Raw genomic sequence first — 25,271 nt, 5'->3', positions numbered from 1 at the left:
GCAGTTTGCAAAATATTCAAAGCTTTTCCTGAACATGCCACTAAGTCAGTCTTTATTATAATTACCATAGCAGTATTCAGGAATCTTAAATGTGGGTCAGGAATCTAAAGACCATAAGAAATTTGACCACAAAGAGCCTACAGTCTAAATACTATCATCACAGAACTACACTATATTTGTACTGTATTGTAGTATATTTTAGCCAGGCACATCTGTGTCACATCCTGACAGCTCCCCCCGATTAGAGGGCTGTGGAAACTTTTTTTTTGCATTGGACTTTGTAATCTCAGGAAATACCAATGTTTTGTCTTTAGTCTGGGCATACAGTGCCTTTGAACCTACTAAGTGAAAATACCATATACAACCCTGTGTGCTTGTGTTTTTGAGGAGCCACCAACTCGAGTACTTCTGAGTTCCTAAGACCTTAGCTGCATTCTCTACAGCTTTCTTCTCCAGAGTGAGACCAGTGAGGCCAACAACCTTGGTATTCTTTCTACAACCATGTAAGTGTGAAGCATCCAAGGCCTGCTGATGCTTTCTGACTCCAGGGATGGTTCCTGGAGACAGGACAAAGGGAAGGCAGAGAAAAAGCAGTGCGGAATACTTTTAGGGAGGTAAGTACATCATGCTCAGGTGCAATCCTGATGGACCAGTGCCCTCCCCCTCCTCAAAGTTTGCCCTGTTTGCAGCACAACACAGATGGCAGGACAGGTGCTGTGCAGCACAGGATCAAAGGTATATTTTGTGTATGTGGTAGCAGCCAGGTAGGGGGATGGCCAGAAGCACTATCCCTCCTTTGCCCTTTATTTCCCACCCATTACCATGCACATCTACACCATTAAATGGAGACAAATGAATACACATTTATTTACCTTCACAGCAATGCAATAAATGTATTTCTAAAGGAGGTTCAGGATTTCCAGCAGGACTAAGCCAGCTCAGATTGCAAAAGAAGGGAAATAGCCTCCCTGAAGGATCTTCGTGCTGGTAGGGGCCACTGACTACAGCAAGTACTGGGGAGAAGCATTAATGAATCTGCAGCAGAGAGGACTTGGGGAACCAAGTAGGTGAAAAGAGAAAGACTGCCCTTGCAAAGGAACACAATAAGTGATTTAATTTGCGCAGAAGAGTGACTATACTGGAACTGAGAGCAAAGTTGGATCTGTTGGGGCTTAGGGTTCATTTTGTGGGAATATGAGGTGGGGGAAAGAAGAACATGGAATGTTATGTACAGTGAGCCATAAAAGCATGGGGCAGGAAGAATGCACAGGGATGTATAGAAAGACCAAATATATACAAAAAAGAACACCCTTATCTCCCTTAAGCTAAGGTTTGAGAACTGCTGTGCCAGAGCTGCTGAGATCTTCCAGTGAAATTCCAGTGTGAACTGAAAAGGTCACTTGTCCCCTAGGAACCTGCCTGAACACAGCAGCTTAGCTCACTAAGGTCATCGAACACCTAAATCCCAGTTGGAATTCATAAAAATGATGAAAAAAACCAAGAGAAAACAACAGAGAGATACTAATTACTTCTAAGTTCTAATGAAGTGACTGAAGAATGGTGTGAATGGCTGCAAATCTGTATTTCAAGGACCCCAAACACTTACCCATATATGCCAGTATACATTTTTGCATTACACAATAAACCATTAAATATTTCAATGGCGTATAGTGTCCAGTCCATGAAGTTGAGTATCTTATTTATACTGGCAAAAATAATGATTAATATGTCAATATAGATAGACACACTACATGCAGACATGGGAAAATAGCAACACATCAGTCACACTTAAGTCCCTTTCCACTGAAGAAGAGATGGAGTTGAGAATATCTTCAAACACAGCAGTAGAATGTTTTCTGAATCAGCAGCATCCTCTATTGGCAAGCACGGCACTCTGGTCTTGCTAGCTCAGATAAGCCACTAAAAGCAGGTTCCATTTATGAAAGCATACAGTCAAAAGCAGCAAGTACAAAATTCTGGCATTAATTTTAGCAGCAATCTATTTTGCTAATTGTGCTTTTTCCATAAATTGCTAATCAGTACTTTAAAACTACTGTTCTTCAGAGTAATGCATCTTTTTATTCCACCTAAGTTCTTTCTAACAGAGTCTATGGGAACATATATTCCCTGTACCTCCTGGCACCCTTTCACAAACCTAGAGAGCACTAAACCATTCAGATTCCCCTCTAATTTCCTAAAATTTTACTTACTCTCCCTGCATCACCTCTGATGCCAAATGCCAGCACCAGAAATCAAGCTTTCGGATAACAGTAAGTATAGACATTACTCCAAGAACGTTCTAGTGGAAAAAGTGAAAGTTTTCCCTAGACAAGTTGTTAACCTCAGGGCAAGAAATTATGAAAGCTGTACATCAACAGGGGAAAAAAAAAGATCTCTGCATCAAAACTCTTTAACTCCCTGCAGAGACTACTGTTGTAGATTTCTGTTCTTGAATTATTTACAAAACTCTTTATCCTTCTCCAACAAACATTTCCCTAAGGTGTATCAAGCAGCATATCCAGTATGAAGTACCCTCAGGCCTTGTATAAAAGAACTCCTGAGAAGTAACAGAAGATTAATAAGGAAGTTCCATGGAATTCCACCTCTTCAAATCTACAAAGGTGAAGAAAGCTGCTGACCAGAAGAAAACAACTTCATAAAGCACATACTTTTGTCTATATAGAGCAAAAAAAAGTCATCAATGGGCAGGGTAGAGATGTTCTTTTATTTGCAGTCTCAGAGAAAAGCATGTCATACCTGTAATCCCAAAAAGTAGTGCTAGAAAAATTAATATGTTACAACTATGATACTCTCAGTGTGCTACACTTCAAGAAGAATAAAAAAGTAAAATACATTGCTGAGAAACAATAGCAGTGTTAAACAAAACGTGAGAGCTGTACTGATGAATCACTGTTCCAAAGAGAGGAGCAAAATATATCATCCTGAGTTTGGGGAAAAGAATAAACCAAATTTTATAGTCTAAACTAGCACGATGTCCTAATATAAATTCTAGGAGTTATTCTTGTATCAAACATGTCTGCCCACGTTGATGACGACAACAACTAAAGTATAAATGGACAAGTAAATGAAGAATATTATTTCTTGGACTACACACAACCACCATAAATATCTACCATGTACTAAAACAGCAATGTGTGAAATGATTATATGTGTTTAGGTTTGCTGCATTTTTTGATCCAAAGGGTGAAAAGGTAAGACAGTCTTGAACAAATACTGCAATATATCGTAAGAGAAAAGGTTTGTGTCTTTGTGTAAACAAAAGTGTATTGTAAAACATCCTATACATTAATTTACTGGAATAATTTGTTGTTATGCAGTACAGCATATTACTGTTACATCTTATGTGACTGTGACACAGCACTTCCTCCCCACAGCCTAAGAATACACTCCTATTATCAAGCTTCTTGTGTTACAGCAAGTCCTGTTTTCAAAGTTTTAAATAAACATCTCCACTACCCCCAACACACGAAGAAAGTCCTCCTACCAGCCTAAACACACCAATCAAAATACACACTTCTAGCCCAGCCACTGAGAAGTATCACACAACTGTAACAAATTCTTGTGCTAAATTCTTTTAGGCTGTCAAGTATAATAATGTGAAGTATAATGTCAACTGTAGTGTAGTGGAGCTAGGGAGAAAGTTTCCTACTTCAAAGTCTTAACAATCCAGATGTCTGAAAACTGGAAGAATTAAAACGTAACAGATTCCCCTGAATAGGGCAATCAGACTTTCTCCATGTTGAATTGTATCTCAGTCTATATGTATATAAAAGGAAATGCAACCTACACTTACACAGAAGGGAAAAAAGTAATAAATTATTTCCAGTATACATTTTACAATTATTTTAATTATATTTTATCTCTTTTTCAAGCACACTAATAAGTAGGAGATATGAAAATGTCATTACATGTATCTATTACAATTCAATTAATAAAACTATCTTATTCAAACCAGTGTTACTTTTGTTATTTGAGTACTCTGCCAATATCCTTACAAATGCATCTGAATTTTTGTTTTCCACTAAAGTAAGCTATTGTGATTGCCATCACAAACCCTGTGACAAGCAGAGTGCTACAAATATACAGAGACAAACCCATGAGACAAAAACCAAAACTGACACTGACTTTGTATCCTCTGCATTTAAAATATAATGGGTTTGATGCTATCATATTGATTGTTTTATCTTCAGCAAGCCTGTTCTTGAGAGACTAGTAATCCTGATGCATGAAGTAGGATGAACAGTCAGACTGCTATCCAGTGTTTTGAGTGTTTTACCAATAACACTTATTCCTCTTAAATTACATTATATCAAAGTAGAGCAAACTCATATAAACTAAAATCTATTTTCATCTGAAAAAAGCATCACAGCCCCTACCTTCCCCCCAAAAAATCCCACTTGCCCATATGAACAATTATGCAAACAGAATAGTACTGGAAATTCATAGAAGAATTACTGCAGTAAAGGTCCGAGTACTGTTTCATCAATTTTCTAAATATTTAGCAATAGCTTATCTGGCAAGAGATAGTCCTTCCCAATTTACTGATCCACATCCATACTCAGAACTTACCAGGTTTTCTCTTTCAATTCTTTGCTGCTCTTTTTGCCTGTTGAGGGCACTGTGGTACAATCTAGGAGATGGTACAGATGTTTTCTTCAACGTGGTACTTCTTCTTGGCTTTGCAGACTGTCTGGACAGTTCTTTCAGCAACCTTTGGTTTTCCCGATCGATCTGTCTTACTTCTTCATTTGTGAAAGAATAATTTTTCCTTATTCCTTTAGGTGGCTGATCGATGGTTAGTTTTTGTTCTTTTTTCTCCAGCTGTAAGAAAGCTTTAAAATAGCAAACAGTGAAAAAAATATGTAGATTAGAAAACACAGCTTCAGTATTGAAATAAATTACAGAACCAAGAGTTAAACCATAAATTAATATTTAGATGCTTGCACATAGAAAAAGATTTAAACTTGGTTCCAAAGTTAATCTAAAGTATCTGTCTCAGATGAGAGGCAGAATAGAAATGATGTTTCAGACACAAAACCGACACTGGGGAAGCAGAACTCAGAGGCACAAAGTGCACCCCCTGAAGTGATTTTGTTGATCCTTTGCTCCTGAAGCAATCCTACATCTCGCTGGTGCAGGAAATGGAAAGGGAATTATAAAAATTAAATGCAATGGGTGGAAATGAGCGAGAACATAAAAGAAAAATTATTTGGGCCTGGCAATTTAAAACAGCAAACAAATAAAAATTAAACCATGCTATAAGGTTTCAAGGCAAAGAATGCACACTTAAAAATACACAGCAAGTCAGACTTGCACAACTGCAACGTAAGATAACTGGAAAACTTCACTCTTAGCCAAAGACAGCTATATTTACTATAGTTTCACTGAAGCTTTGCTGTTGACCTACTTCTAAGCCTTTGCTTTCTAAAGCTCTGCAGTACATCTTCCGGTAACTGCTTTAAGAGCTATGCTGCCAGGTATTACCCTATCAACCACTGCATTATCTACGGTACAAGAACGGCAGTACCACATTAGGTTAAACAGATTTTTGGAGCTGAGACACAGACAAGGAAGCCTTATTCAAGCCATTCCCCACATTCCTCCAATATCACAGTGCCTTCAGAAGACACCCCTCACTTATTCCCCTAAAAGCTCCACACAAGCAAAACAAGCATCCAAAGCAGAAAGAAAAAAAAAAACAAACAACCAGGCATGCAGTAATATTTCCCCAGCAAACACTTCCACATTAGCAACCTGTTGGCAAGGGATGTCTGAGTCAGCCTATAACAGCTTAAAAACTTCAAAGAATCATGAGTGTTTTCTTACTTCAAAACAAAATAAAATCTTTCTTGCAGTATCTCAACTGAGTTTATTTCAGAACTGATGCAAGTAAATATTGCTACTGTCTTTGATAAATTTAGGAACAGTATCCAAAAAGCAAAATCCAAACACTTCATGAATTTCAACATTCCTCTGGAAATTATTAAGCTTGCTCCATCAGTATGCTAGTGAATATAGGCAAGAACTGCCCGTAGGCAGCTCTAACTGTGAGGTTCCCCACATTAGCAAATACCGCTTGTCCTAGTTAGGACAGCTGAGATCAGTTCATCATGGTGGGTGTAACCCAAAACTGTATTCTATAGCCTTCCATGTCATTTCCCAGAAACTAGACTATTGTTGTCAATAGACTATTCGCACCCTCTGCCCATAGAGCCTGACTCCTCAGGCTATAAACTGGGTGTTAAGAGGCCTGTGAGATAGGAGGATGTTTCTGTCCTCACACCCTTTGTGGAAGTCCCCACCCTGAGGGGAGCACTGAACATTCCTGCCTGAACTGGAGGATATATAATCTTGGAGTTTTGGAACATTTTTCAACCCACTCGTGGGATCCAGAGGACGGCTGCATCTCATCGCTCTCAACCAGACTTAGACCACCACTGGACTGCGATCACCAGTTCTGGCCAGACTGCAGCAGCTCTCCCACCAGCAGGTTCTTCCCCTCTCCCTTTACTTTGGACTCAAACAGGGCCCAAGGAACACCACTTTGTTCAGGCCCCAGGGCACTGGGTTATACATTTGGGTTTTTGTGGGTTGAGACCAATTGTTGGTTTGTATTATTGTACTTACTGTATCATTTTAATAAATTGTTATTCTGACTTATAATCTCTCCTTTGAGTTGAGTTCATCCCCCCTGCTGGTTAACTTTTAAACCAGCACACCGCTTTCATTTGTCAAGAGAAGATGCAAATCACCTCAAAACCAAGACACAATGCAAACTAGCACAGACCGAGTGTGCCAACCAACAGGTTAATAAAGTATAAATGTCTTGAAAAACATCTTTACAGTTTAGTAAGTTATTCCCAAGGGAAAACTAGTATACCCATTGACGCCATTGCAGGAAACAGACCTGGAATAAGACTCATCTGGATAAACCTACAAGGTACAAAGAGAAATGGAAAGAAAATAGCTAGAACCACACGATTCATAAAACTGCAGCATACCTCTCAGTAGAAAATAATTAAATATTTTTTTATGGGAACATGCAAAAGCAGCACTGCAGAACACAAGTGGAAGAAAGTAATTTGAACAACCATCTGAAGAAGATAAAATATTACATAATGGATAATTGTTCTATTATGGAGCTATGAAAGGTAATTTTACCTTTTGCCTTAAATCCATAGCATCTCATGGGTTAAAGACTGCACATCATATGCAAGAGTGGAAATCAGGTTGTGGCACAGAACAGCTGCTGAACTCAAGCCTTGACCTAGCTTTGTGACACTGATGCTATTGGTGATGAAGTCACTTACAAGAGACACTTAAGCTTCTGAATAACTGTCAGTGAAAATTTACAGCAACTCTCTTGTTTCTGTGAAAGGTGTGAACTAGTCAAATTCAATTTAAAGCAATGGTATTCTGGATGAAGACATTTTCAATTAGAAATACAGTTTTCATGTCCTCAGTGGTATGTGACTTAATTCTCTGTAAGATACAAGCTGGCTATACTTTGGCAGAGACTCTATATGCCTATGATGCAGCTGTGAACTATAACCAGTTAAGAGATGAAAAATGCTTCAAGGTAATTACTTATTTTCTGACTTTCTCAGTTTCTGGTAAACCCCTGTCAGGTGTGATGAAAAAAATAAAACCAGAGCAGGAACATGGAACAAACACCTTTTCCCTTCTCCCCATTACTGCTGGTCAGTAAATGCTTTTAGAAATGATGATTTAAGGTACCCTGCAGCGATTGCTACACACAGGGCTCAACAAGCACTGCATTACTTTGTCCCTCAGATCCCCAGGGGGTAGTGGTCTCCAACTTCAGTAGCATTAAACACCACAGTATTTTACCAGAAAGAAGTTCTCAGGCAATTAGTGTGACTACAAACCTACATATGTATCCATGGGTACTCTACTGGGTACTTCTTCTTATATATATGTGAATAAAGCATGACAAAATTTTACTAATTTACTCTCACCTGCTAGTCACATTGACCTCCCTCAGTCACATTCCCCCCAAATACACGCACTTTTCTTTTTTAATTCTTCTTCTTTTCCTTAGCCTCTCATAAGTCTTTTCAATATATTACACTTCTTCAGTGCCTCATCCACACCCTTTGTCACCTCACCACAAAGACTGCCTTTCCCACTTGTGTCAGGCAGAGACTCCAGCTCACTTTCTTCAGTATGTTGTTCATTCTTAGACTCATAAATATTTATTATTTATTTTTAGTGTAGACACTGACTTTATTATGGCCAACAGCTTTCTGACAACTCTTAAGGTTAAGAGCTTGCTAACAGTCATAACTGAATTTATCACAATTCAAAAGCAATATATAATACAGTGAAAGAATTAAGATAACTGCAAAGGTTTTGCTGTGAAGTTATTCAGTGAGGCCTGATCAGAGGACTGACAAAAGCAAGTAATCCATTGATAACACTGTTGAATTATAGGAGACTCATTAATTTTGCACCAGAAGTTCAGAACCAACACGACACACGCAGCAGCAAGTTTTTTCACGGGGATGGAGTAAAAAGATCAGTCTAAAACTTTTTAGTTCCTTGCTAATTTCTTTGGTACCTCAAACGATATTATTATCAGCATTCCCTACGACCCAAGAACAACATTTGAAATTTCACAACTACCTCTCTGCAGAACAAGTGCTGCAATACAGCAAGGCATTGGATCAGGTAACATAGTAAAACTAGTTGGTTTGCTGGTCTTCAAGTTGGTAAATTAATAAATTAAAGTTGTGTTTTACTTAGTTAAGATTTATGTTAAGGAAGAATTTAAGCTGTAAACGCTACTCCAAAGCAAACCATAACTTACTAAAGCCTATCTATAGATGATCTTTCCTAAACCACACAAATGCAACATTGATTTTCTTAGGAACTGTGTGACAGGAGAGTTTAAACTTCAATAGAAAAAAAAGACTAACAGTAGAAGAAAATGACTACTAGTAGAAAAAAAATGCATGCTGTGTCATTTTACTGAAAGAGTATCATTAATACTACAGTATAACTGCTCATTCCTAACAAAACGAGCAAAAGGCAGGGGACATCCCTGCAATCATTACACCTCAAATGATACTCAAATATATCATAGAAGCAATCTAGAAGGCAGTGAGCAAAAACTTCCGCAGGTCTTTCTGAAGCAGAAGTGACACTTTTTCCATAGTTCAGAAAGAGGTTTCTGATCCCCAAACCTCAATCAGCAGTAATAGCTGCCACTACTTCCAAAGTTACCTGGCTGAAAATCTGTCCAACCTGCCCCTGCAAAGCACCACTTTGATAATACAGCATCATACTCCTATTCTCCACACACTAACTATGACAGAAAATTAGGTAATCTACACTAGAAATTTATGTCCAATATGCACTGAATGCACTTCACCATTCAACACCTGGCAAGAACACTGCTTCCATGGCAAGGACAGTAGGTGCCTAAGAAAGGTCAGCACATGCCCATAAAACCAGGGAGAATTCACCACCAATAACCAAAACCCACGCTACTCTTTAATCACAATGCATAAGGGTTTGAATGGTTTACCTGACTATTTTTGCAGTGGCCACTGACAACATCAGATAACACAACAGTTTAAGGTTATGATTTAAGGTTCTAAAGAGTTTGTGAGTCTTGAAAAAATTCAATATTCTTTACCTGTTGTATCCATACTCTATCAGTGGGTAATAAGTAATTTAACTAAACCCCTACTTACTTTCATTTTCAGACCATAAATACAATTTGGGGGAGGTGATAAATAAGCAGCAGCATTTGCATAACGACTTCACAGTGTGAAGTCTACTTCTCATTTACCGGTAAGCAGGAGAAGAAAATTCCCTGGTGTTCACAGGATTTCTATGAAAGCTGGTTTCCATGGAGAGATACCTGACTTTTTTTTTAAGCAATAAACAAGCTGTTTATTGCTTTCAATTTCTAAGCATTGAAATGACCTTACAGAATGAGAAAGGTCAAACCGTATAAAAATTACAAATTATAATTAACAAGTCAAATGCATTAGGATGGGATGATAGAGCTGTCCTAATGGCATTAAGGCTAAAATCAAAAGCATGCATGTTTCAGTACATCTGTTGCTGTTCCAGTACAAATTTCTTCAGTGTTTACATTTGCCTGATCTTTTGTTTTATACTGCTCCCCTACCACAACCGTAACACATCTGAAAAATACTAAAGGATTAAATCAATCACAGTTCTTCACCAATGTCAAGTAGTTTCAATTTTAAACTAGTTCCCTGTGGTATCTCTAAACAAATACTCCTTAGAACATCCATTATTTCATGCCACAGAGCTCTTTAAAAGGGATTTTGAAGAATTCATGATTTAGTGTTTTTTAAGAAAAGGAGTGTAGGGAAAGAAGGGTAAACATGTAAGATTTATTCGAGGAGGAAAAAAGAGTTTCGCTGAAGGAGGTTTTTGCTGCTAAGAAAACTAGACCTAGGAAAAAGCCAGTGTGGGAGAAAATTCTTTCCCATGAACGGTACTACCTATTTTTTGCTGTTTTGAGAAGTTAACTCCCCTTTTGCAAGAAGCAGTGACCGTTCTCACACTTGTCGAAGGCCTCAGGGGAGACAAAGAAACCATAAAGCACAGAGGAGATTATCACTTTGAAGTCATGCGCATGCAAAAGGTGTTGTCATAAAGGCACCTGAATGGGCCTCCCAGGGCTGCTTTTTGTGCCTGCAGCACGATTTTTAGCAGTCTATTTAGGGTTTTGGACTTCAGAATAAACTTGTCCTTAATACCTTAGCCGTGGTTTGGTCGTCTGGGTTTACCTGTGTGCATATTGCTTGTTACAAGGAGGATGTCCTCTCAGGTGTAAATTTTCCCTACTTAAATACGCTTAAATAGGGCTCCTAGTTATCTCGATGTTATGAGAAAGACAACAGATATTTTGCAGGTGCTGAACTGTTTTTTCCCCCATAATATACACATTTTCTCATGGATGTTGGAAAAGTCTAAATCTCTTCATAACCTTACAGATTTTCAATCCGTTTTCAAATTCTAAATATAAGAATAAGCTGAAAATTGCTCTTCTACCTCAACACGAGTTTCTAGATCTGTGAGAACAAAGCATATGCATACACATGTACACACAGAGTTAGTTCAAACTCTCAAAATGCAAACTAAATGAAACTCCATGGAAAAGCTATATATGTTTAGTTCAATTCTACAGTTTGGGTACATATATATTTCAGTGTCTACTTTAAATTTAGATACTGCTTAACAGTTATTCTACAAATATACTAGTTCAGCATGAACGAGCACACAGAAAACATACCCCTAGGAGGACAAAGTTTCAATTATCAAAAACTTTTTCTATTTCCTGAGTGACAAATCATAGCAAAAAAAAAAAAAAGTGAAAGCAATTGCTACATGTTCAGTTGAAGCTGCTATTTAACTTTCTACAATAGATTTTATTCAGAAACACAGAGCTTTTACTTTCATAATAACAATATTTATATCACAGTGCTTTTCACATGGGGAGCTCTGACTATTTGAAAAATCTAAGGCACAGAAGAGGCAAAAAGATTTATTATCATAGACGTCAGTGCGAGCTTCAAGGATAGAACTGATCTTCAGCCTGTGGCCAATTGCCCTACTTACCCCATCATACCACCTCCTCAAGTTAATAATAGCTAATACCATGGATTTACAGACTAATTCTCACAGACACTTCAGTAAAATAAGCAGGTATCAACCCCATTTTACAGAGAAGAAAATGTGAAGTGCTAAATTCTTTAGCACTGTATATACCTCAGGCAATCCCACTGTATTGATACCAAACAAATTCAAACAGAGATACACAGCAATTTTAGCAGACAACTCTGTTCTGAACTACAGAAATTGAGAGACTTGTCTAAAGACAGAGAGCAAGCACAGCTACAGTTGTGTTATTTGTGAGATTTTACCTTCTCAGAATAGCATAACTGAAAATCTGGCTTCTATCAAAGACAGGCACAGCTTTAGGAGTTGTAAAGGCATGATAATTCTTTTTTTATCTACACATAATTTTTTAAAACTCCTTAAAAATGAATATTTTTCAATATGAACAAAAATATGTATTAAGGGAACATAACCACAACATTTTCTAAATGCTTCAAATTAATTTTGCTTTAAGGTACGTAAACTACCTTGCTGCCTAATAACCAGACTCTTGTTCTAGTCCAAAGCTTGTTCTTTGAACAGATTTTTTTCCTTACTTTGTTCTTGCAATTCTTTTTTTTTTTAATACAAGAGATTCTAGTCTTCCCAAAAGTACGCACTGGTAATGTGAATAACGGTACAAAAGAAATTACTGAATGGCCCCTAGAAACAACACAGTAACAGATCACAGGGAAAATTTGCAAGATTCTGGAGACCTTGGGAAATTAAACTTGCATAACTGCTGCAAATGTTTATGTCCTGCTATATTACAAGAATATTTGACAAAAATTTTAAACAAAATGCTTCATCAGTATAGATTACTGGAAAAGTGTTATACTTTAAAACCAAATCATCATCATTTAAATATTCTTTCATGCACTCAGGTCTGGGCTTCCAGTGTTCTCACTTCGAGCAATGTCTATGCAGTTCTGACAATGCAGATTGTGGGGTGGGGGGAGAATGATTTGCGCTTTTTTTATTTCCTAGTAAGTACAAAAAATCTGGAAGCAATAACTCAGAACAAGATTAGCTCATATTTCCCAGACCAGTTACTTTGCACCATTAATAATCCTGCTCCATTTAAACTCCAAAATGCCCAAACTAATTAAGCTTTGTTGTGCTTGCTGATTTAGAGAGGTGCTTGGGAGTAATATGCATGTTAATCAGTTGCCAGACTATATGAATTCTACTTCTCATTACTTTATCTTTATTATTGTTATTTGGAATTGGTTTTCAGTTTTGAGGAAAAACTTCCTCCCCTCAACAGACATTCATGTCTGTGAACACCTACTCTGAGCTATAATACCCATTTGTTTTAGGGATGAGATGAGTCCTTCTACAATCACCAGTTATTAAAAAGCTTCTTGCTAACAGGGAACAAATAAAGATGTGGGACATCATAATTTCAATTGCTTAGCAACAACTCTTCGACATCATGTTCTGACAACTAGTTGGAGTATTTCCTAGTAGGAAAGAGTGGTTGACTGTCAGAAATGAGAACAAGTTCTTCCTTTATGGATGGCTACTGTTGCTTTTCTTAGCATCAGAAGAATTTCCATACAAGTAAAATCCTCATTTTTACTCATAAGAAAGTTAAATCATGGATACAATACATTTTGAATCCTTATTCACTAGAAGCTCAGTTTGGCAAGGTCCAAAGTGAAGAAAAAAAACAAATGCAGTTTTAGCCACCCAGGCTTACTTCAATACAGCAAAGCTGGCTTGAAATGTACCAGACTCAAACTGTAAGAGGCTTTCCTCATCTAAGATCAGCACATTTCTTGAGCCAAGCCTCTTTTATTCTACAGATTTTACTACTGAAAACTCTGGGTCATAAGAAGAAATGCAAAAGGACTGTGTAGAACTTAAAATATGCACGTGAGGTGATCCAATGCATTCTCGCCTCACACAAAGAAGGTTTGCATGGAACACAGGGAAAGAGCTTCCAAGTTGTCTCTTAGACTTCATGACTAAGATTTATTAAGTCTGTTGGCCAGGAGCAACCTCTCTGGTTTCAGTACAGATTATCTGCTATTTTTCTTTTAAAATACCTTTACTCAACCTATGGTATTTTAGAAAGCACACACTTCACTCAGAAAAGGAATTTCAAATACTTCTGTTTCATTATCAGAAAGGTACTAGAAGTTTAAATATATGAATACTATTTATCGTGCACCAAAATTTTGGACTCTCTTTCAGTTTTGGAGGTTGATAATCCAGCATTTCAACAGAAAGGTTGATGTTTTAATTTAGACAGTAAATTGTGGCATGGTCCAGTACAGCTTGAAATGCATGTGCAGTTTTATTATTCAATTTGTTAATATATTAAATTTTTTTTAGAAATTCACTCCATTTGTATATCTTACTTCTAGGTATATGCAAACCAACACATGCTCATACACATGCTTCTTTTTACTACTGTAGAATTAGTACTATTACACAGAGAAGAATTCAAAGAATTATATCAACACCACTCAAACACCAACCCGTTTTAAAAACATGTGGCACATTAAAACCTCATTATCTTCTACTAGAACTCAACTGTTCTCAACAATGTCGTACTTTGTACAAAGAAAATTTAAGTCACCTTTCAAAAGCTGATTCAGATCCATGGCATCATGCAAGACTTTTCGACTATATCTACGATCGAACTCGGAATCTAGTGAAAAAAAACAGAGATATAAGATTGGATTTCCCAGCCCCCTACATTTTGCAAATTTTGTGTTGTACTTAAATTCTCAAAATTACCATATAATTCTTGGTTCACATTTTCCTGTCTCTTTACTTTTAGTTTCTTATCATTTGATGCTACAAGTTCAAAAGACTGGATAGGACTGATGTCTGGAGTTGACAAAGGTGTTACGTCAGTCACTGTGTCTTCAGACTCCTCCAAGTCCTCACCAAGCTTTGGTTTTCCTTCCGCTAATTTCATTGCTGACTCGAATTTTTGTTTTGGACACAAAAGAGCATTTCTACAAACATTCTTCTTTGGGGAAGAATGAGATGAATCTGATAAACAGCTATCAGAATCTGTATCAGAACAATCTGTATCTGAGCTTGAGGATGATGAGGAGGAGGACGAGGAGGAGGAAGAAGAAGAGGAGGAGCTAATATTAGTATATTTTTTGCTAGCCTTTTTTATGTTGTTTGGTTGCTTAGTTGACTTTGGTCTGACCCTCTGTTTTTTGCCATCATCGCTACTATCTTCTTCATCTGTATAATAGTCTTCTTCACCTTCTTTAACTATTTTGGGGATTCCAGCAGGAGCTTTCTCCTGTGTTCCTTTATTTGCTGCAGGTGTCGCTCCAGATGCACCTGCATTCTCTGCAACTGGAGAAACTGAGAGAGATGAAGCATCTCCAAGACGATCTGTGCTATTTTCTGGGGATTGATGCTTTTGCAAATCTATTTGCTTTTCTTCACTTTCCTCCTTACCACACTTTGCATCCTTTGAATTAGAAACTAAATCAATGCCTGCAAGAGCTGCCTTTGTACTTTCTTTCTCTATACATTCACCATTGTCTTCAGCTTTCTTTTTCTCTTCTTCAAAATCACTGTCAAAGAAAGCATGATCCACTTCACCATCTGATATGTCTTCAAAATGGTCCATACTGAAATACGAAATGCTACCTGCAATCATCAGAAAACATTTCCAAAGATTAGTGTAAAAACAGATTCAAGGACACTTCTAGTATAATAGTTTTGTTCTTTACTCTTTTAGCTGTAGTAATTTATAATTCTGCATTAACATTGTTATGTTGCTACAGACAATTCCATAATGAGTTCAGTAAAGAAATTTAGTGCCACCTTATTGCACACAGCTTATGTTAGACCAAAAAGTTTCGGTTTAAGCCAACAAAGCCCATCACAATATCAAAACTATTACTCCTAAGCAAATTAGTCAAATATGGTTAGAGGTTAAAAGGTCTTAACTATTAAAAACAAGAAATTGAAGTGTCTTATTTTGTCCCTTTAAGCTAGAGCCATTTTAAGCTAGAGCCACTAATGAGCTACCATTACTTTGAATTTTATATTAAAAACCTTGTTAGTGTATGGTGGTCACCATCTTGGCTGACACAGCCATTCAAACTGCAGACTTTCAGCAGTTAAAAGTAGGAACAATTACAATTTACATCAAAAGATCAATGGCTCTGTAGGTTAAATTGTGATAGATGTATGGTGTGTCCGTGTTCATGTTTTAGTTTGGATACGGAGCCTGCTTTTCTTTACAGTCCTCTGTAACTCACACTCCACACTACAGTAACAAAACTTGTTCTTTCAGATGAATCTGGGCTTTAAAAAGTGTGCTCCAGGCATGAAACCAATGCATTTAAACCAGCAGTCACTCTTCAATCCATGGGACCAGATTGTGGCTAGCCCAAATACATATTATTGAGGATAACAGGACCTCAGTGTTAACCACTACGCTCCACAAATCTGCTCCTATTGTGTCATATTTGTTGCAGAATTATATGGTGCTCCATCCTATGCATATGGCAGGCAGATAAGAAAATTTCCACTTATTAGTAGTATATATACAGAGTTAAAATAAAAAAGTCTAAACACCCCATGACCAAACAAAATTAGCCAGTATCAAAGACTAAGGGTCCCATCTTGCCAGCAGCACTATCCTCCTACTCTTTACAATACATTTTACATACATTTTGTAAGCTGCAATCAATAAATATGTAACATTCTTTAGGCCCAAGGAAACCAAACACAAAGACAGTGGAAGCAACTATACAAGGCTGGAGAACCAGCATATTTTACAAGAGGAATGGTCTCCTTTAAACCACACATAATTTGTTGCCATGGCAAACAAAGGTGAAAAAAGAAATTTCCAAGAAAGGTTCGGGCTAAAAATTACTTCAAAATACAGAATTTTTAAAAGCCTGTGTCACTCAGACATCTTGCCCCTTCTCAAATAATACTGTTTTAGAGGAACTAGAAACATGCACCCCAAATACAAAAAGCACAATATAAACCTTAAAAACAGGTGGTCTAGATCATCCTGTGGTTTTAAGATCCATAAAGCCAAAGGACTGAAAAGGGACTTAATATGGTTAGATGTTGTATATGCTGAAAACACTATTAAGCAATAGAAGCAGAGGTCAGATTTTGGTACCATGAAGCTAACTCTCCAAAGGACTGAGCTCTTCAAAGAGCAACAGAACAAAAGAGTAAAACACAGACATCCAGCAAGTTAAAGTCTCCCACAAAAACAAGGGCTAGTGATCATGAAATGTCACCCTGCTGCTTATAGAATACTTCACCTGTCTCTTCATGCTGGCTGGGTGGTCTGTAACAGACTCCCACCAGAATGTAGGCCTTGTTAGCCTTTCCCCCAATTCTTACCCAGAGGCACTCAACCTTTTCATCATTATCCTTGATCTTTATACAGTCAAAACACTCCCTTAATGTAGAGGGTCACACCACCACTACTCCTTCCTCACATATCCCCTCTGAAGAACTTATAACCATCCACTGCAGTACTCCGACCATGCAAGTCATCCCACCATGTTTCCATGACAGCGACTTCCTCATAGCTTTCCTGCTGCACAGTGGCTTTCAGCTCCTCCTGTTTGTTACCCATTCTGTGTGCTTTGGTGTACATGCACTTCAGCTGGGCTATTGATTTCACCCTCCATGTCACTTCTTGTGATACCTGGCTTCAGGCAGCTAGAATAGTCTGCAATGCACACCTATCATGTGAATTCCTGAAAGTTTTCCTAGAGCAGCTTCCTAAAAGGATAATGCATTTTAATATATAAAAAGAAGCACAACAGAAAAAAAGAAGAAAGACAGTTTAGCAGGCTGGCCATGCCCAAGGAGCAGCAGCAGTCTCACCAGTCATTTCACTGCTACATGCATCTTCCACTCTTCTGGCACTAGTCCCTAAGGACTTCAGCCTTCATCTTAATGGCAAACATACATGCCATGATGGACAGTTTCTCTCACTGACAATCAGTCACAAACTAAAGTTTCATCAATTCTGTTGTTTCCATTAAAAATAAACAAGAGGAAATAAACAAAGAGAATGTATTTTTGGATCCTATTCCACTCATGCATCTAGAGTGTCTGTAACAGAGCTGGAATTTGCTAAAACACAATACAGAAGAAGTAGTTTTGCTGATAAACCATCCTAAATTAATAAATTGGTTCCCTGTACACTCTTACACCCATTTATATACAACAGAGAGTGTAATTTTATTTCTGTGGGAAGTACAGAGTTCTGTTACACTGTCAATTTTTAAAATACAGAATCAACAAGCGATACTCTAAAATCCCAAAAGCTTTCATTACAGTCAAATACTTACCATTAACTGCTAATTCGAATGACCACTGTATTTATTTACAAAACAATACAAAACAATTTTGTGTCTTTCTAACACAAAACCCTCTAACACAAGTATAATCAACTCAAACGAGCAGGTTCAACATTCAAGTACAAGCAGTGATCAACCTTCTTTTCTTTTAACCATTTCACTTTTATAGTTGAGGAAGAGGATGGTTCATACAGAGCGGAAAGTTCTTTTTCTGATCTCATAACATGCAAATTCCTAGCATGCAGAACAGCACACTCTGAGTTTGTACACTGTGCATCCTCTAAAGGCCCTTATGTTTTCAGGACATTGTAACATTCTGGTATTTAATAAAAGTGGAAAACAAGCCCTTTAACATGCTAGGGCCTGAATCAGAGATGTCTAACGTTACCATGTACATACAGTGCATCACCACAAAGGCCATAATACAGCACAGCTATAGTACACACAAGATACATCAATAGTATGTTTCCAGCAACAAAAAGGAACAGGTATCACCTTAGGATGTATTAACAAACATATATGTAAAGTATCAGGAGCAATGTAATATTGTATTTAGCTCCAATAGGGCACTTTCTGGTTTAGGGTTACTAATTTTGCTTTGTAAGTATAATTGATAATGAAAGACGTAACCAAGCAGGCAACCTTATCCTAGCCCAAACAATTAGTGCTTCTGGAGATGGTATCTATACTTTCAGCTGGAAACTTCTACCTCCTCAGAACAGTGACCCAACCTCCTGATCTCAGAGAGCAGAAACAAGTGTCTGAGACCTAAGGGGTTAGAAGGGTTAAAGTGTTTCAATTAAAAGATTTGTACTACCAATGGCACATGTTCTATATGACACTCCCAAATCCTCTAATTCTACATACTCATTATTTCCCCTCTGGGGATCCTGCCCTCTTAAACCTGCTGACCACTAAATCGCCTCTTTGTAGGGTGAACTCGGGAGAGGCTGAAAATGCTGGATGAACCACACTCCCCCTCCTTCTCCCTTCCTTCCTCATTCTTGGCTGAGGCTTAAAAAACCCTCAGCAAATAAACAAAAAAGACAAATTTGAAAATGTCTACAAGAGAGCAATAAAAATGTTAAGATGAGAAAAGCCCTACTTCTGGGAGTTTGTGTAGTTTAAAAGAGCGGAAAAAAGGGAAAATACAAGGCTTAAAACCTGTACAGCAGACTAACCAAAAACTTGGTTTGTTCTCAGATACACTTAACACTCATCAAGATCAGCTAGTGCAGCTGCTTGCAGCCATGTGACAAACCACTCATATCCAACCCTACCTACCTCCTCTTTAAATAAAGTTTTCATATTTGCTAGTAAGAAACAACAAAGCATGCAAAGGAGGAAATACAGATCTTGGGAAACTATATCCTTTGAGGGAAACCCCCCGTGAATAAAACAACCAGCCTCTTCAGTAGTTATTCAGATTTTCCAAGCTGAGAGCACAATATCTGCTACAGCTGTCCTGCACACCATAAGTTCTCCAAACTTCCCCCAGTTTCCTCCAATCCAAACCATGATTAGTTCATAACCAATCTACAGAACACAGTCTTGTATATTTTTAACATAAAACCCCTTTGATGAGCTCATGAGAAGAACCTGGAATCTTACAATGTCACATCTTCCAACTATTATTAGCTTCTATTCTTTCATGGTTCACCTACAAGAAAAATCTGACTCTGCCCAATTACAGGTAGCCATGTTGCTGCTGATTAACCACCCAGACATAACTATGTGGAGGTGAATCCCTTTGCTCAGATTACAACCTACATATAAGTATTTAGTGATTAATGACAAATCTCTGGTTGCTGGCTCATGAGACAGTAGCAGACTTGTGCCTGAACTAAGTAATCTGAACAGACCACAGAACGTTTGTCCCTCACAGATCACATCTCACAGGCCCTAATTCAAGTTCAGATCAGAACTACCATTGTTTCTAATGCACCTGAAACCACTCATCTGGCTGATTCCCAGCTGACTTTCTAATACCTTTCACTGTCTTTTCCTCCCTCCTAGCTAGAGAAGAGGAAGGAGGGAAGACCTGCTACTTCAAATCTATGGGGTCAGTATAAACAGCCATTGCTGCCCTTTATTCCTCTGCTTTGCTTGGAGGGAGTGTGGGGGAGAGGGTCCCATTATTTGCTTTAGTTTACTTTCAGTCCTGATTCTCTCTGCTGGACACAATAGAAAAATTTTCCCCTGTATGCTCTGAGATACAGTTAAGTAACTCCCAAACCTATGACAGATTAGCCCTCAGAACAGCAGTTCTGTCTCAAACAGAGGTAGGCTTCCTGAAGATGCTCCAAACTACTCTTGAGTCCTTTCAAAAGAATTGCAACACAAAGTTCTGAGTCTCCTGGCTATTTCAAGTAAGAGTTCAGTTCAGTCAATGGGCACTAGAGGATCTTGGAACACAGTCAATTGACATCACTGGCTAGAGCAAATAAAAGCACAAGACCACCAAAGAGCCCTAGATGACTGCAGGGCAAAGGCTTTTAAGTGAATGTATGGAGTGGGGGAGGAGGGGAGGGAGAACAGAGGAAAAAAAAAAACAGAGGGGGGAAAAAAAAGGAAAAAGAAAAAAAGTTCCTCTTGAGCCAAAAATAAGCCATTCCCCTACTGTAAAAAGCTGAAACACATTCACTGAGAGGCATGCATCTGTAGTTCCAGGACTTCAGTCATACAAACACACTAAATATTTGTTCTTCGGGTTCTTCAGCAAAGGTCACCTTGTGACCTCTTGAGCAGAAAGGCTGGGCCGGAGAATACTGAGGTTAAATGATGGGAGTGATGATGCCCATCAGACCTGTCTAAACAGACCATAGCTACTCACTCATCGCTGAGAATCCCCAAAAAATGACTGGTAAAGCCTCTAAACCCAGGGGGAAAAGAAGTAGCATACGATCAAAACCAAAAATAAAGACAATGAGTCTGTTTGTTGACAAGAGTATCAGCAGCTTCTGGAGGATTTCCTTCATAAGGTCCTCCATCTCTACAAGCATAAGTGACACTACCCACATCGAAGTCTCACAGTTTCTCACCACCTGGAACAGTCCCACCTCTAGCTACCTCAGACACTAAGAGGCAAGATGCTAAGGGGAAACCAGTCACTGGCATTCACCTTTCCCAAAAGTGACCCATAGCCACAGTTTTCCGACAACATAGAACAGGTACGAAAAGCTGAGAAAAGGATAGACTGTACTACCAGATATTGAGGGTGAAGAACAAAGTAAAAGGCAGCTTAGTTTTCCCACTCCTGCTATACTTGCATATATCTATGAGGAGTATTTTTGCTCAATATCAAGATTTAAATCTTGGGACAACATGTATCCAACCAGACTATCCACAGTCTGGCAGAGTAGTCCACAACTGCATGCAAGAAAAAGGAAAACAATTCCTCTTATTAAAGCAAAACTTCAACATATCTGCCACATAAAGGCTGGAGTTACATTTGCCACCATCCCAGCGCATCCCTCATGGGACTACCTGCAAGTGCTTTCCTTAAGACCCAAGCATACCACTCAAACATCAGATCCCTCAGGACTCACTAAGGCTGTTGTTGCAGTTGTTGGGAGTCAGGTATTTGAAACTACACGGAGCCATAAAACCTCTCTTTTGCCACAGTTCAAAAGTAAATGAGAAACAACAATTCTTTCACCAATATCTGTATGGTAACTTTCTCCCAGTCTCACCTCATAAGTACTAGTTGTGACCAGCCTGTGCTTCCGCCTCATTCACTGCACGCAGCAGAGGTATGGCCCAGAAACGTTTAGAATCTACGGATGTCCATCTGCTACTGTTGGGAAGCCAGACCTCAAAAATAAACCCATAATACAGTTCAAGAGCATTGAAACTTTTACCCAAGAGCTGACTATCTACACTGTTCACGTGTCACCTACTTTAGGATTTTTCTGGATTTGTCTCTGAGCCAGCCCTGAAACAGACGGCAGGACCACAAAGGAAGCAAGTATACCACTTTGCAAACTATTGATGGAGTCCAGCAGCAGACAAATCAAAGATAATTCAGAATATCAGGCCATCCCTACCAAGTGGCACAACACCTGATCTGTCTCCCACAACATCTCCCATCCAGAGATGCTCGCTGAACCAGAAGTGTTTTCATGCTTCTAATATTACAGATTTAGTATGTTTAGTGACCTGACTACACAAAGAGGTGTCATCAGCATTTCCTTCAATGTTTTGCACAGATGTGCTTCCACACACATCAAACAGACCTGAGTTTCTGGAAGGATTTCCTTCATAAGGCCCTCCATCACAAGATGTGTCTATTATCACAGTTTTAAACACACAGTTTTACAGACGTAACAATTACATTCTCCTCAGCCACTGAAAAATAAGATGCAATTCTCGATTTTCAGTGGGAGGAACAAGCACTGTCTGGTACAGATGGGCAGGGGGAAGTATAGAAATTCAGTCACTAAATCAGTATACAAAGAACAGCTTCAATAAATATCACTTAGGAAGAGTCTAAATATATTTGTTTCCTCGAAATGTGTGTATGGGGCAAATGAGGCAAAAGGCTCTTGAGATAATCTCTTGCATTATATTTTTGTGACTTACTTGTTTCTTCAGATGAGAAGATATCAAGTACGGAAAAGCAGATAAGATGCTCAAACACAGGGCTCTACTAAATTCAACATAATAAGTTTCCTGGAGTTCCAGTGTTATTACAATGCAACACTTTAAGAATGACAAATACTCACAGCTGAATTGTGACTTAAACATCCCTTGAGTGGAAAAAAACTTAGTCAAAGAACACAGGTTATGTTTTAGACCATTATTGTCACCAGTCTTAGCCAAACATAACACCAAGAAGCAAAGAATGAAACAGCTTTAAGAAACAGCTATGGTGGAATCAATAAGGTACAGCCATCACAGTAAGTTTACCAATCTCCCAAGAATTTAGAGAGATACCTAGGTTCATCTAGGATCCAGCTCACTTTCAGACTCTTACATCAAAGCTTCAGGTACAATATTACGTCATTCAAAAGAACAGATTTCAAAAAGCTTGTAGATGCTCCTGTCCCCTATGCCACACACAACCATACGCCACCTACCCTACAAATTTTGCACTTTTATGTGTTCTTGGGTTGAGTCTTTAAAGGTATTGGCCAATTGCACTTTCCAAGCCTCAACAGGCTCTGCAGTCCTGACGGCCCTCTAAGCCCATGTAAGGCTTATGAAGAAACACAGGATCCTCTGAATGCCCTACTGAACATGGGCAAGCATGAAACCAAAACAAAAATCCCAGTAAGTCATAAAAGTTTTCAGTTCCAAGAAAAAGAATAGAACGTCCCTAAATTACTTGTCTTTTCCTTTGGTTTCTATTCTAAACCATTACAAGTATTATCTAGGTTGAGAAAAATCAAAGAAACAACATATGCACTGCAGGGAAAAAAAAAAACAAAAAAACAACAACAACAAAAAAAACAAACCAGGAAAAAGTGGTGGGAAAGCTTGAGGCATTTCAAAAGCAGAGTCCAAAGCTCTGACAACTATATTTCTAAATGCCAGTTAAGTTATTTCACAAACCCATTCCTACGCCTACTTATTTTCTAGCAATGACGACTTCATTTTAGTCTTCAAGTAACTTCTCTGAAGAATTTAGCTTTGTGGAACTTTGTTCTCTCTCCACTGACAACTCCAGCAATCACTTTCTATCCGACAAAGATAGATTAACAATTTTTTCACAGAGGCAAAAATGTGCATAATGCACTCTATGCTCTATATTGAGCACCTCACTACAGACAAAAGCAGGGATACAAAATAAATTTAGCGCTGCTATTTCTGTTACATTCATTCCATCCCACATTGTTGTCCTGGTGTTTTTATGAATGTTGTATAAAAATTTTAACCACACAATTTTTAAATATATATATGTCCAAATGCAAACACTAGACACTTTTTTAATATGTTTTATAGTAAGAATGAACAAGCATAAGTGTTTGCATACTATAATTATACTAGTTTCTGAAAAATTGTTCAGCACAATTGTAAAGGAAAAACTTCAGCCAAGCATAAAGGTTACATGATTTTAAATTAGATTGTGCCATAAGACATGCTGAACTATATTTTAAAATGCCAGTTTCCATAACATGCCGTGAAAACTCCAGAAGAAAACCCGGAGTTTGACAAACACAACATGCACTCCATTGTATTGTACCATCTCGCTGAGTCGCTTTCAGATGTATTCCGTACTCTGCTCTGCTGCAGCGGCCCAGGTTTCACAGCTTTATCTCTTTAGTGATTTCCATACAAATCCACAGGGGCCGAGAGATTTGGTGGGTGGTTATTTTTCCAAACTAGTCTCACCTGGAGAACTGTTAGTGCAGAACTCTGCAGGGCAGGGGGAGTTAAAAGACTTTCGTCCTGAGCAAAGTGTGGAGAAGTGACTCTTGCGATAAATTAACATGCTCGAGGCAAGCTGTTTACAATGACCATTTCAGCTGACTTAAATACCACTAATTAAACCCAACCAAAGCACTCTATTTCAGCATCACTGCAACATGTCCCTTCCAGTTCGGTAACTTGAAGGATAGCGCGCACGACACCGTAACTCACTGTCAAAGCCGACGGCTACGACACCAACGAGGGCCGGTGCCTCACAAGAGAATCTCTCACCTCTTTTCCAATTCCCTCCGAGGAGCAAAGAGGGCAGGCATGGCATTGATGTGGGGCGTACCACACGTCTCAGGGCGGCATGACCAACTCTGGCAGCTCAACGCCAGCCCCAGCTCTGCAAAGACAGAGCGCACGACGCGCTCGGGGACACCTACGTGCGCATCACTCAGGCAGGGGCCCGAGTGGAAAGACGGCAAGTTAAAAGGAAAAGCATATATATATATATATATATACCGGTTTAAAATAATATATATGTACATACGAACAAAACATGTCTCCCACCTTGTTTCGGGAAAAAATTGCCGCAGACGGGGGAGGAACACGCCCGTCGTCCCCAACCGCCCCCAACCGCCCTCCCGGCACCTTCCGTGGGGAGGAGGCACCAGAGGCCCCACCGCCGGGCCGGCAGCTCCCAGCAAGAAACAGCAGCAGTAGCAGCCACTGCTGTCTCCCCCCTCGCCCTCCCCTTCCCCCGGCTTTGTTGTGGTAACCGCGCAGGCAGCCGGGGCGGATACTCACGCGTGCGGGAGGAGAAACAGAGGGGAGGAGGAAAGCCGGAGCTGCGCAGCTCTGCCACCGCCGCCCCGCTCCCGCTCGGCTCCTGCGCAGCCCCGCCCG

General features: G+C 38.9%; 1 protein-coding gene across 4 annotated transcripts in view; it reads right to left on the bottom strand.

Moving 5' to 3' along the window:
• The window catches only part of CFAP97 (cilia and flagella associated protein 97), a 30,556-nt gene extending 5,285 nt beyond the window's left edge, over nucleotides 1-25,271 (bottom strand). Inside the window, exons 1-4 of one of the 4 annotated variants that reach the window (XM_051790450.1) lie at nucleotides 25,173-25,271; nucleotides 14,434-15,315; nucleotides 14,273-14,344; nucleotides 4,591-4,853 (exon numbers count right to left, since the gene is read on the bottom strand). In XM_051790450.1, the coding sequence (XP_051646410.1) occupies nucleotides 4,591-4,853; nucleotides 14,273-14,344; nucleotides 14,434-15,295 (1,197 nt within the window). In that variant the 5' untranslated portion in view covers nucleotides 15,296-15,315; nucleotides 25,173-25,271. Of the gene's footprint in view, nucleotides 1-4,590; nucleotides 4,854-14,272; nucleotides 14,345-14,433; nucleotides 15,316-24,653; nucleotides 24,815-24,935; nucleotides 25,042-25,172 lie in introns of those variants that run through there. The other 3 variants (XM_051790447.1, XM_051790446.1, XM_051790448.1) reach the window with 3 other exon arrangements.

Source organism: Manacus candei, unplaced genomic scaffold (genome assembly GCF_025592945.1).
Source record: "Manacus candei isolate 608988 ecotype Guabito, Panama unplaced genomic scaffold, ASM2559294v1 h1tg000028l, whole genome shotgun sequence".
NCBI classification, from domain to species: domain Eukaryota; kingdom Metazoa; phylum Chordata; class Aves; order Passeriformes; family Pipridae; genus Manacus; species Manacus candei.
This window is presented reverse-complemented; position numbering and strand designations above follow the sequence as displayed.